We start from the raw sequence: 14461 nt of genomic DNA on the forward strand, positions 1-14461 counted from the left end.
GTAGTCAATATTTGTCTCTTTGTGGTTGATTTGCCAATTTTTATAGCCCTTGTGTCTCCTTGAAGCTGTTTTGGTCTCTCTGAGTAACATCTTGTCGGTGAAAGCCAGGGGGAACACCAGACTTTTTGTTCTCTGGCTCTGTGTCCGATAATCTCATTCAGAAATCTACCATGCTTATAAATGTTGGTGGACACAAACAGGTTTCTCTTAGGCTAATACTGTACTCAATATGATGGTATACAATCTTTGGCCATTCACAGATCCATGCCGTGTCTCTTGGATAATCACCAAACTTTCTGAGTAAACTATTCTAAACTTGTATCCTAGTTTGATGGCCTCACTGTTGAGCCCGGCTGTTACTTATGCAACCAAGCATCTTCCTTTAAGCCTCATCTAAAGCTCCTTCCCTCTGCAGAATGAATTGAGAGGGTAAACAAAGCCTGCGGAGTCTTGGATCATAATACCAGGTGAGAGCTGTCTCAGTGAATTGTTGAGATGCATTCTTCCCAAAATCCAACTTCAAATCCCACTCCATTTCTGCCAATTCAGGGATTATTTGTCCCACTGTCAATCTTGGAAAGGATATCTTTGAAACTTCAAAGTTTTATGTCTGAAAAGTAAGTAACAGTCCGTTTTTCAATTAAAGGCTGCCTGAAGTTTTGGTGGAAACCGTTTGTTACATCAATAATGATTTAGCAAAAAAAGGGTCCAACATCAATCAATCAATTCATATTATTTCACATCTATAATCCTGAAGTTAAGCCTGCTGACACTGATGATAGCCTATACTACCATGAGGTGTATGGTTATGGTTTGGAGGGCAATTTTTTGATGGGGGAAAAATCCCCGAAAGATGAATTGTAGTCACTGTAACTTTGTAATACCTGCAGAACTAAATACATTCCCATCAGCTGTACTTTAGCGATTAGAACTATTTAGCAGATATTAGCATGCTAGCCTGCTAAACAAAGATGTTAAATAATATACCTATTAGCATGCTAATGTTAACATTTTGCTTACAACTTAACTGAACCACCAGCATTGCTGAACACGTTTATGGATTGTAAAAGTGTTGTTAATATAGATTTAATTTACACACATTGAAATAAACAAGACCTCCCCCATGAAGTTTCTAACACCGCCATTTGGGGACCTGAGCCTAAGTTGGGAACCACTAATGGGTTTCTTGTATTTTCTTACACTACATTTACCTTTACAAAACCATATTATTGCAATATAATGCAACTCAACACCATCTGGATCTGTAGTATTTCTGGTCACTCTGGAAAAGTAAATAAAGACTAAATGGATCCAAGAGGTTTCTGGTTTTAATTGCATCATTAGAATCACAAGATTAGGAAAATAAACAAAAAACACATTTCACATTTCACATTATGTTTCATGACAATGTCAACCAAATCTCTCAACGCATGTTTCCATGAACATTTAGGTTGTTAAAGCAATACTCTATCGAGGTTCTTTACTATATATGGACAACGTCCCATGACTATTCTTATATTATCAAAGGGTTTCCTAGTAATCTGGATATTAATTATGGATGGAAAGACAGCTGTTCAGAGACCAGGAGTTTTTGTTCATTTAGTGTAAACAATAGGTTGAGGTTTTTGTAATATAGCCAACTCAGAGGTAACATGATGAGGTTAATCCAAACCTGTTATAAACGATCACACAGCTTAACAAGGACTAAAAACAGTCAAAATCACGAAAAGGCAGGGATGTTCACTGCCACAGAGAAGAACACGCATTCATTGTAAAAACACCAAAAATATAATCCAACCTGAGAAGAAGCTATGTGTTATGTGTGTGTTGTTTTGTTTTGTCAGTTGACATTAAGAAACATTAGAACATTTTGACAAATCTAAAACATTCTATTTGGCACAATAGGTTTTCCTAAAACCATTTAGGAAGATAAGTCATATTGGAGTGTTACATTCAAAATGCTGAAGATACAAATTCTGTTTACTTTTACATAGAACAGAACCATGTTACACTAGTATTGTCATATTATGACAAGTCTATTGCAATCCAATATAAGTCATTGTAGTTTGTTTATTCGTATGTTTTATAGTGTTTTTCAAGAAGCATGTAAGTTAGATGACGTGCTCTGCAAAGGCTGCTAATTATAAACTTTTATTTATATACTGTTGAAATTTAGCAAGGGGATAAAGTATTGCGTTTCAGTGTGTTTAGAAGATGGTTATAACATCTGCTGATAGCTGTGGTTAAAGCTACCTTCTAGTTGTAAATGTAGTTTGTGAACTTGCTGGCTTTGTGGCTAAGCTAGCATTAGCATCTTTTGGAGCTGGTGCTGCTAGCTACTTAGATTGGCATACTTGTTAACACTTGGATGGGTTTATCGGTTGGATAATTAAAAATGTAGCTTACTGTTGCTGGCTTAAGGGATTTTTGTGGGCAGAAAAACAATTCTTGTTTGCCAAAAGTTGAATGACAAGTTTGGTACTTCTACAATGTTGATGATCCAAAAATAGAGATCCATTAGCTTAGCGTAGCACGAAGACTTAGAGCACAGGGAATTGGCTAGCTTGGCTGCATCTAAAATTAATCAAATCTGCCCACCAACACTATTAAAGCTAACTTAAATTATGTATTTTTTGCTGTTGTTAAATATAACTAATTAACATTGAAAAAGCTGATTTCACAAAATATAAAACGTATACTTTTGTTCAGCACCAGTTACCATTAAACAGCAGCCCTTTCCGCTAAATGTATGATGTTTTGTTGCATTGACATGCACAGAATAATTTTCTTTCTGCTCCAATTGACAACTAAACCATGTATTTAAAACTGCATTCTTAGTTTTAATGGAAATTAATTTTGTCTCAACAGGTTGGTTTTCTTGTAAACCTTGATCAATTAATGTCAGCTCAATGTAAACTTTTGTACTGTAATTTATAGTAGTTGGGCACAAATGCAAGTCCAATCTTGTTCAACTGGTAATTACTGTTTTCAAAAGTAAAAACAAAATATTAAGGGTTTTAATCATGATTGAAAACATTTTACCAACAAAATTGTCATACAATACTGTCTCAAAAATTTGAAGAAAAAATAAAACAATTATGAGGAGCAGCGTATGACCTCTACAGTACAGACTCAATATTTTCCATTAGTGCAATATTTCAGTTACAACTGAGGATCGGATCAAGTTTTGTACTTCATGGCTAAAACTTGATACTTGCTTTCAGTTCCTCGAGGATGTCAGTGCCACTGCTCCAGGCTATGACTTTAGCTCTCAGAGAAGTGTTATCTTTCTGATCTTGCAGAGTGGCCAGCAGTTTCTCTAGGGTGTACCCCTTCCTGGGCATCACAAAATCATTCCCTTTCAGACAGGAAGTGGGGCAGAAATCATTCCTGCCATCCCCTGAGTAAAATACCTGCTCGTACTCTACACCTCTATCGGACTGCTCTGACAGATACACCTCCAGAACTATTTTCTTGCAGAGGTTTACGGGGCATTGATCACAGTCATGAGAGTGGTAATTATGCACCTCTATGTACCCGAGCTCGTTGAACTTAGCTGGGTTGGTGTAAACCTGATCAATCGCTGTGTGTAATCCAGATGCCTGGAGGATCCAGTCTATGAACAAGGAGTTGGAGTCAGAGATGACTATACAGTCAATGGTGCTTTTGTGCTCTGAAATGAAAGTCAGCAAGTCTTTCATTCCAGCTGTGAAGGGGATGGTCTCCATAACACTGCGGATCATGTCGGGGTTGACCTCCTGCTCCCCTGGACGGACAGACAGAAAAATGAAAGAGCTGAGATTTAGAGGGGTTGTATAGAAGCCCATTACTACCAGTGATGTAATGAAAACTTAGCATTGTGATGGTAAAAAATGCCAAAGTTCTTTAAATAACAATGACTTATTATCCCAAAATAATGACTTAATATTTCAAAATAATCAGAACATTTTTCAAAATAATGATTGGGTAATGGGAAAAAAAAGTCACTATACTTCAATTACTATCATTTTTGGAAGAATTGAAATCATTACTTTGAGAGAATAAACCACTACTTCAAAATAAAGAATCATTTAGTCATTATATTGCAATAGGAGCTCATACATTTGAGACAAAAACTAATGGTGTTGCAAAAGTATCTCGTAAATATGATACAATAAGTCAATATTTGGACATATGAAATTATTATTTGAGATACTAAACCATTATTTGAAGATATTGAGAAATTATTTTTTAAACACCAAGTCATTATTTTAGGATACTAAAGACATTTCTCCACAGATTAAGAGTTGAAATAAAATATTAGTGGTCAAAAATATCTTTAGCAGCACTATTAGTTTGCTGAAGTTGCCAGCAAAACTGTATTAATTCTCACCTATGTACTTCATGACTCTGCCCATGTACTCAGTCCAGTGGCCTTTTCTGTAGGATTTCTTCACAGAGTCAGGAAGAGTCTTAGAGGGAAGGCTTCTGTGAAGAGTAAAAACAGGAAAGATCCACAGTGGTTAAATTGTTATGTTGCTTGATATAAAAATATAAATATTTATATTTCACCTGCAGATTTTGACTATACATTGAACTTGACAGTCAACAGTCTTGCAATATTAATCAGATACATTTTGCACCAAACCAGTTTTTCTGAATTTTTGCATTGATTCATAAATGTATTAAATCGTATTATTTACCTTATCACCCAAGTGTCGCTGTTATCATCAACCACAGTGTGGTCAAAGTCAAACACCATCAGAGTCTTCATTTTGAACTGAAAATAAAACACTAGTTCAGATATAGAAATATGTTCAAGGAGTGAAGAAGAAATTAGGTATTCATATTTTAAATATTATGATATACTCTTGTTAGCTAGAGTTGTAGCCTACTACGCATGTTTTATCGGTCATGACACTAGGTTTTGGTTAGTTAACATTATCTACTGTCTGATGTAGATGTATGATGTATGTTAACAACATTATTTAAAGTCTGATGCACTGAGCCACCTTATCTTTCATAAGCACATACTGTGACTGTAACAACCAAACAACTGTTGAACTTTTATAGATCGCTACACTATATATGCCGATTGAACCACAGGTCATGCATTAACCATAATATGATGTAAGTTATTTACTATCAAACCTATAAGATTAATAAAAACAAATGTGGTTAAAATGGCGCATTTTTATTAGAGGTCTGGTGTAACTTCACCTCCTTACAAGTCATTGGCCTAGCGTCGCTGCTATCCCCCTATTAATATTCTACACCAGCTATCCAGATCCGGCTCATGGAAAATACAGGGATAATGCATGTTTCTGTACTACACTACATATCAGGTTCAGACACGTAAAATGCCGAATATTGGATAAAACTGTGAACAAACTAACCTGAGTCTGTATGACATCAGTCAACGGCTCTGACTTCCTTCCCGTCTTCTTGACCGTCGCACTACAGGATGTGAACATGATCTGTTCTCATTACTGCCACCTGCTGGTAAAGGGCTGCTTTTAAAATAACCTGTTATTATAGGAGCAGTTCCTAGAATTACCTCAGACTCTCTCTATACGGCTCTGGACTCTAGGCTGTATATAAATATCCCATGTAAAGGTACCATACTTTGAAAATTAATCTTACCTTTGTAAGAGTGTTTTAGTTTGCGATTTTGTAATAATGCTGCAAAACGAATCTAACTACATGAAATCAAGTAGGCTGTTCTACTTAAGTCCACATTTGAGGTACTTGTACTTTACTGGATTCTTCTTTTTCATGCCACTAAATACAAACAAGTTTACTTTTTACTGCACCACAATTATTTTACAAATTCAGCTACTGTACACATTTAGATTTTCGTGCACAAAACATTGTAATCATTTGACAGAAAATCCATTGGATTGATTTTCCCCTCTTTTTCATACAACATTTTTTTTTCATGATGCCAGCATGTTACATCTATGTCGGCATTTCACATATAAATCAACTGTACATATTTTTTACCCATCGACCCAGGCAACACTTGAATGCATCATTACCCCCTTTTGACCACTGGGCGGCAGTATTAAACAGCCTAAATATAAAATCATTAAAAAATAAAACCAGCGAAGAAGATACTTGTCGGGTTAGTTCCTGGTTGCATAAAGTCCAGAACCCTCCTCTTTTCTCAGTGTTGTTGTTCCTGTCTTTAAGCTTAACGGTCGCTTTATTTGACCAACATGTTTAAAGGTTTCGGGTCGTGGTTGGGGTTTGAGAACCAGACGTACACCAAGACGTCGGACGACCCAGAAGCCCTGAGTGTTGAGCAGGAAGAAAAGGTGGTGGAGGCACAAAACGAGGTAAACAAACAGCAAGCAGCTGACCATGGAGAACCAGAGGCCAACCAAGACGACTCTGTCCAAGAAAAAGGAATCAGCGGTGAGAGAGAAATATGTTTCATTGCTGTGTTTGTGAGAAAACATTACGTCACGTTAAGCTCGGTTATTAGCTTCTTAGTGGCTCTAGCATTTGCTGGTCTTCCATCGTTATGTCAGTCTATGAAAACACATCATTCACCAATTAAGCTATACAACTGTTCTTTGTTCAATATTAACCCTTCATATTATTTATTTAAAATAAAAATACACTAGCTAAATGTCACTGTTGTTTAAGCAACAATACACAGCAGCTAAAACGGAGAGCAGAATCATGTTTACTGCCAAGTAGGTTAACACATACGAGGAATTTGCCTTGGTGTGTTTGGTGCATATACATAAACACAGTTAAACATGATACATTGTAAGAAACAAACAATTATAAATCATTCAAATGTAGAGAAATATTAATTAAAAAAACTAAAAAGAAGCAAAGAACAAAGGTTTATAGGCTCAAATTACCTAAGGAAGAAGATGTGTTGTTGTTGTGGTTGTTGTTGTTGTGAAGCAATGTTTTTAGCAATAGCCCTACAAGATGATGATTTTGTCACCCATGCTAACTTCTCATTTCCCTTCTCCTCCTGAAGATTACATCTTCAGTTTTGCCTCCAGTGCTGGCAAGAAGATCTCAGAGTCTGTAGTGGAGACGGCTCAGACCATCAAGAAGAGTGTGGAAGAGGGGAAGATTGACGGAATCATAGACAAGGCATGTTGCAGTGGTTGGTGGTTTGACAAGTTTAGCAGCATGTACCACCCAAAAACCTATATAGCACACTACAGGAAAGGGGAAACCTAAAAGCATAATAGGGCCTCTTTAACATGATAAAGGACTGCACAATCAAAGGAATAGGAGCAGATATTTAAGTGTACTCAGCTCTGCCTTTCTGATGCTTCAGTATACTGCTAAAAACAACCAGTTAGTTGTAGAAAAAAATAAAGGAATATATTTCCAAGCTTATTTTAGTTAATAAATGGAATGGTGCAGAGTTGAGAAATTCTTGCTGAACAAAATGTCTAATTATCATACACTTTTAAATAATTATTTTCTGCAATAATCCAAAATACACTAGTCCGCTTTTGTTAACAGCATGGAGCAATTCAGACTAAATAATGACTCTGAACAGAATGTCATTTCATGCACTGTTACAATATTTAAATTGTGGTTATTTTGAAGTTGACATAGCCATGGTGATTAAAAAAATATATTGTGCATCCCCCCCCTTAACCTCCATTTAATGTGTGATATTACACCTGTGTATTTGCAGACTTTCCTAGGAGACTTTCAAAAAGAGCAGGAGAAGTTTGTCCAAGAGAAGAAGTCCAAAAAATCAGGTAAACCCCCAATTATCAGGCAAGCATCCTATATATACGAATAAGCAATGGGCCCCTTGCTTTTCAAGGCAAACCAGATTCCAATTTATCCTCTTGCATGTCATGGTTTGTTGAGGGAAACACGATTTGAAATCAGTAATGTATGAAGTAAAAGGGAAGCTTTTTTGGCTATGTCTGCTGATTGCACAATAGAAGGGTTATTTGCCCAGGCTTAGTCACTACTGTATGTCATGTGCAGATAGAAACACATATTTTACCATATAATTAACAGACACACTCTTTAATTTTTCAACTACATACAGTGTGAAGTGTGGTGAGATAGCTAGCTAGCATGTTTGGACCATAAGATATTCAAGCACACAACGTGGGCTTAATGATTACAGTGAACAACTAAGTTACTGTAAAATGTTTTATAATAAATACTTAATGTAGAAAGGGGAATTTAGCCATTCAATTAGCAAGCTTAATCAAATTGCATCCCACACTGGCACACAGCTAACTAGCAAAACTAGCATACGGTGTTACCAAACTTGCTTTAAGCTGCCATCTTCTGGTTAAAGTAAAAGTCCCAAAATTATATATTTACTCCAGGAATATAGTCAAAACTAACATGAACATGAGTTTCTTTGGCTCAAACTGTTCAAGAGTGTGATGGAAGCATGAGAGGGACTTCATATCTGATTATCTGTACATAATATAAGTGTTCACTGAATGCTTTGCCTGGTGTGCAAGCTTATAGCATAACATGCCACAAGAGCTGGTATTGCTTATTATTTTTTCCCCACACAAAAAAAACACTACTAAAATATACAAATGTTTATTCAAATTTCAATCTTGTCTGACCTTATTGATAGAAAATGTGGAAATCTTCTGCCTTCTGTCAGTAAACTTACATAATCAGTTTAAATAAGCAAAACAGCTTCTGTTCGCACTGATCCAGGTGCGTGCAAGACTCCAACTGGGAGATAAGACTAGCAAGTCACAGAACTGTTATTATGTGTCAGGGTTTATGTACTTTGAACATGGTGTAAAGGTGTGTGTGCTGATGTTTGTGTCTAGATGCAGCGGTGCCTCCCTGGGTCGGCTACAATGAGGAGGAGACGATCCAGCAGCAGATCCTCGCTTTGTCCGCTGTAAGAAATTACACTTGTGTCTGTGATATTATCACTCTCTGTTTGATAGTCTGTCTGCAAACTGATCTCTCTGGCTGCTGATTTCTAGGACAAGAGGAACTTCTTGCGCGACCCTCCTGCTGGAGTTCAGTTCCACTTCGACATGGAGCAGATGTATCCCATGGCTGCAGTGATGCTGGAGGAAGACCAGCTGCTCAACCGCATGCGTTTCGACCTGGTGCCTAAACTGTCAGTAATCTTCCCGCCTTGTGTTTGTACCTATAGAACATATGTATGCGTTGAGTGCTAATTGCTGCTTGGGCGTTTCTGTATGTGTTTTACATTTCCCGCCTCTGTTAAGGTTTTCAGTAGAATCTCAAATGTCTGTGGTCATATGATATGATGTCAGCACCCAAACAAGAAAAATGAAAAAAATATTTTTTAGGGATTGAGGTCAGACAAAAAAGGGTTTATGGTGTAGTTATATTGACTCTAGAGTGCCCTTATAATATCGGTGCATGACACAGGTTTGGATAAAAATGCTTTTATTGAAAGTCCAAACTTCAACAAATTTGCATTGAAGCATAATATTTCATTTAATCCAAACATGTTTGAAATTTAGAAATCATGACATTGATCTTTTTTCAATAGATTGACATATTTAAACTTTACAAAGCTCTGGATTTTTAAAAAATATTCATCACATAACTTGGTAACAATGCTGCGCAGCTACCACTGGAATCTCATTATACAGTATTTCTAATAAAATGGATGTGTTTGTGTCTGACAGTGTGAAGGAGGAGGCTTTCTGGAGGAATTATTTCTACCGGGTGTCTCTGGTCAAGCAGTCGGCTCAGCTCACGGCACTGGCAGCGCAGCAGCAGCAGAAGGAAGGTGAGGACCGAGGGGCCGGAGTCTCACCTGAGGACGTCGTCTTGACCGGTACGGCTGTCATCCACAAGCTCGTTCACACCAACAGGGGTTGATACACTTACAGTATACCTCACAGGATACTCCCAAATAACTGTATGCCTGGCATCGTTTGCAATCCCCTGTAGGGATTTATCAGCTTGATGCATCCGACTCAATCACATTTATATGGATTGTGTTTTGGTCAGAGATTTTAAAATGAGTCCACCCATGAAAAAACCCAATTCTGATTGTAGAGATGTGTACCCTCTCTCCAATATAATGAGAGTAGCTGGCACTTGGCTTGTGATGCTTAAAATGACAGAAAAAAAAAATCTTACTAGCTAGGAACTATTTTCTTTATATCGTTTCAAAGTACCAAAGCAAATTCCTGTGTAAACCTACTTAAAAAACTGATTCTGATTCTGGTTCCAACCCACAAAAGTAAGCCATATGCTAATCATGGGATGGGGCTCTGAACAGCATCATATAAACATAAATTGTATCCCCCTCAGCAGTGATGTGATGTAGCTCAGGTGAACCTCTTCTCCATGAGGAGGTGCACACTTGTAGGGTGATACGGTTAGTGGGTGTAGTTTGGTAGAAAGAAAATAGTTCCTACATGAGACTGATACCAACAAGGTTATGGGATTATCTTCAATAACCGGGGTCATGCTTTCTGTTCAGGGACATTGCAGTTGAGATTTTGAATATGTAGTTTTTTGGAGCTTTGAGCACCACATTTTATTTTGAGCATTTCTACTGAAGGCACACAAAAGCAATCTCGAGCAATAAAGTTCACTACAGGAAAGACAAATTAGTGTCTGATAATGGAGTGAACTGTCCCTTGAAGTGGTGTCTCTTATGGCCCATCATAGCTATTTGTACAAAGTGTTCAGTACTTCAAACCTGTTCACATGCATGAGCCGGATTTCCTCCCTAGCACCTCTATCAATACTCCACATCTTGCTAGACGACTCAATGAAAATTGGGGCTATTTAACGCACCTTTCATTCATCACATGTTGAGGTTGTTGCTAAATGTGCCTTGACATTGTAAAATTAAACATAGGTAGCATCCTAATATGTACATAACACATGAGGTATGCTTGAGGTGTGCACATTCTAACCACATCTATTCTCTTATAAATACAAGTTGTGGCTAATAGAAAATGAATTTCGGCCCCATGCGCACACTTATTGCGCTCCTTAGTTGCGTTAACTAGCACACATTTGTTTGGACTACAAAACAGTATGTGGTAAATCAAATATTCTGCGTTGTCCCCAGAGATTCCCATCAGATTTGGGAATCTGTGGTTACACACATATACCAGCACTGTGTTGTGTTTTGCAGACAGCGTCAGACCAAAAACTCCACCAGTTTCCATCAACAAAACACAGGAGGTAAGTGAAGTAAAATAATGTCTGGGTTTGTAACCGTTTACAGTACCGAAATGTATATACCTTCTACCTTCATTTTAAAACTTAAGTAGTACAATGGGTTGTCTTCTCTTACTCTCAGCCAGCACACGAGGAAGAGGAGGAGATGTCGACGAGTCCCGGAGTGTCCGAGTTTGTGAGTGATGCTTTCGACTCGACAGGCTTCGACCAGGAGGACCTGAGGAAGGAGATGGAGCAGCTGGTGCTGGATAAGAAGGACAGCGTCCCGTCCGTTGATGGTTAGCATTAATATGTTACAATACATGGAATAATAAATTAATACATTCTCCACAGGTACTTCAAATTAATGTTGTCTATTACAAACTGGCACCCAATAGGGGGACAACAAGACTTTTATGTGTTTCACTAGAGGAGAGTTACATTGCCTCTTGAGTTAAGTTATAAGATAGCAAAATCAATCAAATGTAGGTTCATTATTCTGGATATGTGAATATGCTTCAGGAAAATGAATAACCTTCACCACAGCTGTCCATAGGGTTTCATTTATCTTGTTTGATAATCCCTCAGATTGCTTATAATAAGGGGAAAAATGAAGGGTCTATTTCAAGCTGGTTATGCTTATAAGTTATTCTGCTTTTTTCTTATCAACTAAGATTTGTTAGAAAATGTTTTTAACTTGAATTGACTGAATATATTTGAAAATTGTGCTTATTATTAACACATGAATACAGCTGTGTTGTATCTATTTAAGAAGTACAATATAAGACGAGCACAAGTTTCACGTGGGGGCGATATTCCAATTACATTATACTTTTTGGATTTGCTGAGGGCCGATTCAAAATGGGTCGCGTTCAGCCCCTGGGCCATAGTTTGGAAACCCCTGACTTAAGGTCATTGCCATTACACATAAAGGTCATGGTAAGGTTTAAGCCAAGTATGAGTCGTCGAAGGGTGGCAAACATCGTGTGATCTAAAATAAATCCAGATGATCAGTGGCGCAGGGGGGGTTTAGGGTTAGCGGTTCAATCCAAACCCCAGCAGTGAAGATGTCGACACGGCCATTGGCACTTTGTAAGTTGCTTTGGATAACAGCGTCAGCTAAAAAACACGTCATAATTGGACGGGTTCTACTTTCGTGAACCCAGCGTGCTTTGTTGGCGTGTCAAATACACTTTTGCTCAATTCATGGCCTCGTTCTCTTCTGTGCATCTGTGTCTTACCTGGGCACACGGTGGGATCAGACACAAGGCATTTTTGTGGGTGTACTCAATGTTGTGGCAAACGTAATTTACTCCCTTTTAATCCCAGAGTCTCCCCTTCTTGACGCACACATTTTGGGTGTTGTGTATACAGCAACTCCAGGCGACATGTCTGCCAGCATCTTTAAAAAAAACTTGAAACATGCAGCAGCTAACCAGTGTTTAGGGTAGAGGCAGCAGATGAAAGAATGAGAGGAATGAACACCTCTGAAGGACTTGTAGGCGGAGAGAGGAGTTGTAAGCCTTGTGAGCTGTTTCAATGCGTTCGTCTCAGCTCACCTGTTGAAGTGTTGGAGAGTCAGAAAATGTTGTCAAAACTATAGGTCAGAAGTGCACAAATCGCACCACTTGGGTTACATCACATACAACCAAAAAGTGTGAACAGTCCTCTAGTTTTTACACGTTGTCTTGTGCAAATAAACTTCTGAATGTATACAATTGTTTGTGCACGCTATTTTCTGAACATTGTAAATCCTAAGTGGTGGGGACGAAATTGGGCCTTTTGATGACAAAGAAGGTAGGCTAGCTTGGATACATAGTTTGACATTTAGTAATTGTTAGTTTTTAACTCTTAATGAAACATTCTGAAAGCCTAACTTAGCCTCTTAACTTTATAAGTTTAGTCGCTATATCAATATATTGCCTTTTATTGCTCGTATTAACTGTCCATATCAAACCAATTTAGATAATGGAAGACAACAGTCTCTGATTGTATCCAGTGTTATTCAATTTCATGCTAAATAATTGTCTTTCTTTTTTTATATCCAGAAGAGACAGCGGACTGGGAGAAGGAGCTGCAGCAGGAGCTCCAGGAGTACGAGGTGGTGTCTGAGTCAGAAAACAGAGACGAGCAGTGGGATCAGGAGATCGAGAAGATGCTCCAGGCCGACGAGAGCTAGACGAATCCCTCAAGTCTGTCCTGTTCAGTGATCTGGCCAGCAAGGGAGGAATAAGTGACCATTGATGCACAGGGGGGGTGAACTTCTAGACTCTCTGCTCCACCCAACTGTGATTGCTTAGTTCTAAACATCCTCCTCTCCCTAATGAAGGTGTAGATCCTATAAAGTGCAAGAGAGAGTCACCTCTGCTGGAAACAGTGCAGGCATTCTTAGTAAGTGCTTCTTCACTACTCCTTCCTACCTTACTTTTATCTACACTCTTTTTTTCTGTCAAGGAAAAGCCGCTAGAGGGCGCTCCAGTGAAAGATTTTTATAATGGAAGGTGTTGCTTGTTTCCACGGCTTCTTTCTGGGTGGGTTGTACAGCAAAGTCTTGGTATAGTTATAGTATAGTAAAGTCAAATGTAAAGTTACACTTATGTAAATATAGAGGATTCTAACACTATAGTCAAGATGCAATCCCCATCATTACTTCTGCTTATTTTACATTTTGTATCGCAAACTCCTGCGTGTACGTCTGCTTTTCTTTGTTTCTCTGCAACTGAAATACTGTACATTTATTAAATGTCATCCTTTAATAAAGTTAAATCTATTATTATGAAATAAATGGAAATGGAGTGTTTTCTAAATCTGCTTTTTAATGTCACAGATGTAGACAGCACAGCACACAGTGACATTTAGACTGGATTTAACCTGATAAAGTGTTAAAAGCAGGGAGTGTGTGGGGGTCCAGGTGCTCACCCTGGCTATGCCCAATCTAAAAACCACAAACACTTAAAGCGTATGTTTCTTTTGGGGCTTCAACCTGCGATCTTCTAGTTCCCATATATACATATAAGGTTCCCAAGCTAAGTCTATATCAGAATGAGCTGCTACTGCCCTTATGGTCAAAACCCATTGGTTAATACATATGGCAAAATAGCCCAGGAAACTGTTGTGTTAACCAATGCTGACAAGCGTGTTTTGGGGGCTAACGCCAAATTATTTTACATCACAGGCTTGACATCCAATGGTGCTTTCAATTGCTTCCTGAGTCATTATTCCGACTTTGGTGTGTTCATTAGCTCAAGCTGCTTTGTGGAGACCACAGTTGCGTGACTTAAACACTTAAAGTCCATGCTCTGAGAACACTTTAATGATCAATAATTATAAAACATAT

General features: G+C 38.1%; 2 protein-coding genes across 3 annotated transcripts; one reads left to right on the top strand and one right to left on the bottom strand.

Moving 5' to 3' along the window:
- Positions 1–1310: 1310 nt before the first annotated feature.
- On the bottom strand, positions 1311–5471 carry phospho2 (phosphatase, orphan 2). The gene is made up of 4 exons (XM_063882175.1): positions 5376–5471; positions 4683–4759; positions 4373–4467; positions 1311–3766 (listed from the first exon to the last, which is right to left on the bottom strand). The coding sequence occupies exons 1-4, from the start codon at positions 5451–5453 to the stop codon at positions 3201–3203; spliced, it is 816 nt and encodes a 271-aa protein (XP_063738245.1). The 5' UTR covers positions 5454–5471; the 3' UTR covers positions 1311–3200.
- A 619-nt stretch (positions 5472–6090) lies between these two features.
- syap1 (synapse associated protein 1) lies at positions 6091–13909 on the top strand. Of its 2 annotated transcripts, none has more exons than XM_063882113.1 (9): positions 6091–6396; positions 6980–7098; positions 7658–7724; positions 8784–8857; positions 8946–9085; positions 9627–9730; positions 11099–11148; positions 11267–11423; positions 13173–13909. In XM_063882113.1, exons 1-9 carry the CDS (start codon positions 6198–6200, stop codon positions 13301–13303), a joined length of 1041 nt encoding a protein of 346 aa, XP_063738183.1. In that variant the 5' UTR covers positions 6091–6197; the 3' UTR covers positions 13304–13909. The 2 variants fall into 2 exon arrangements, with proteins under 2 accessions (XP_063738183.1, XP_063738182.1); XM_063882112.1 differs by having other exon boundaries at positions 6093–6396; positions 9627–9778.
- The last annotated feature ends 552 nt before the right edge of the window (positions 13910–14461 follow it).

The sequence above is a fragment of the Eleginops maclovinus genome, chromosome 4 (genome assembly GCF_036324505.1).
Source record: "Eleginops maclovinus isolate JMC-PN-2008 ecotype Puerto Natales chromosome 4, JC_Emac_rtc_rv5, whole genome shotgun sequence".
NCBI classification, from domain to species: domain Eukaryota; kingdom Metazoa; phylum Chordata; class Actinopteri; order Perciformes; family Eleginopidae; genus Eleginops; species Eleginops maclovinus.

Bases quoted from the DNA above. Each gene is read 5' to 3' on its own strand.
- phospho2 (XM_063882175.1), bottom strand. From the start codon at position 5,453: ATGTTCACATCCTGTAGTGCGACGGTCAAGAAGACGGGAAGGAAGTCA. The intron at 4,468-4,682 runs GTAAATAATACG...TACTCTTCACAG, and splicing joins AGCGACACTTGGGTGATAAG to AAGCCTTCCCTCTAAGACTC. The intron at 3,767-4,372 runs GTGAGAATTAAT...CTGTCCGTCCAG, and splicing joins CAGAGTCATGAAGTACATAG to GGGAGCAGGAGGTCAACCCC.
- syap1 (XM_063882112.1), top strand. From the start codon at position 6,198: ATGTTTAAAGGTTTCGGGTCGTGGTTGGGGTTTGAGAACCAGACGTAC. The intron at 7,725-8,783 runs GTAAACCCCCAA...GTTTGTGTCTAG, and splicing joins GAAGAAGTCCAAAAAATCAG to ATGCAGCGGTGCCTCCCTGG. The intron at 8,858-8,945 runs GTAAGAAATTAC...GCTGATTTCTAG, and splicing joins AGATCCTCGCTTTGTCCGCT to GACAAGAGGAACTTCTTGCG.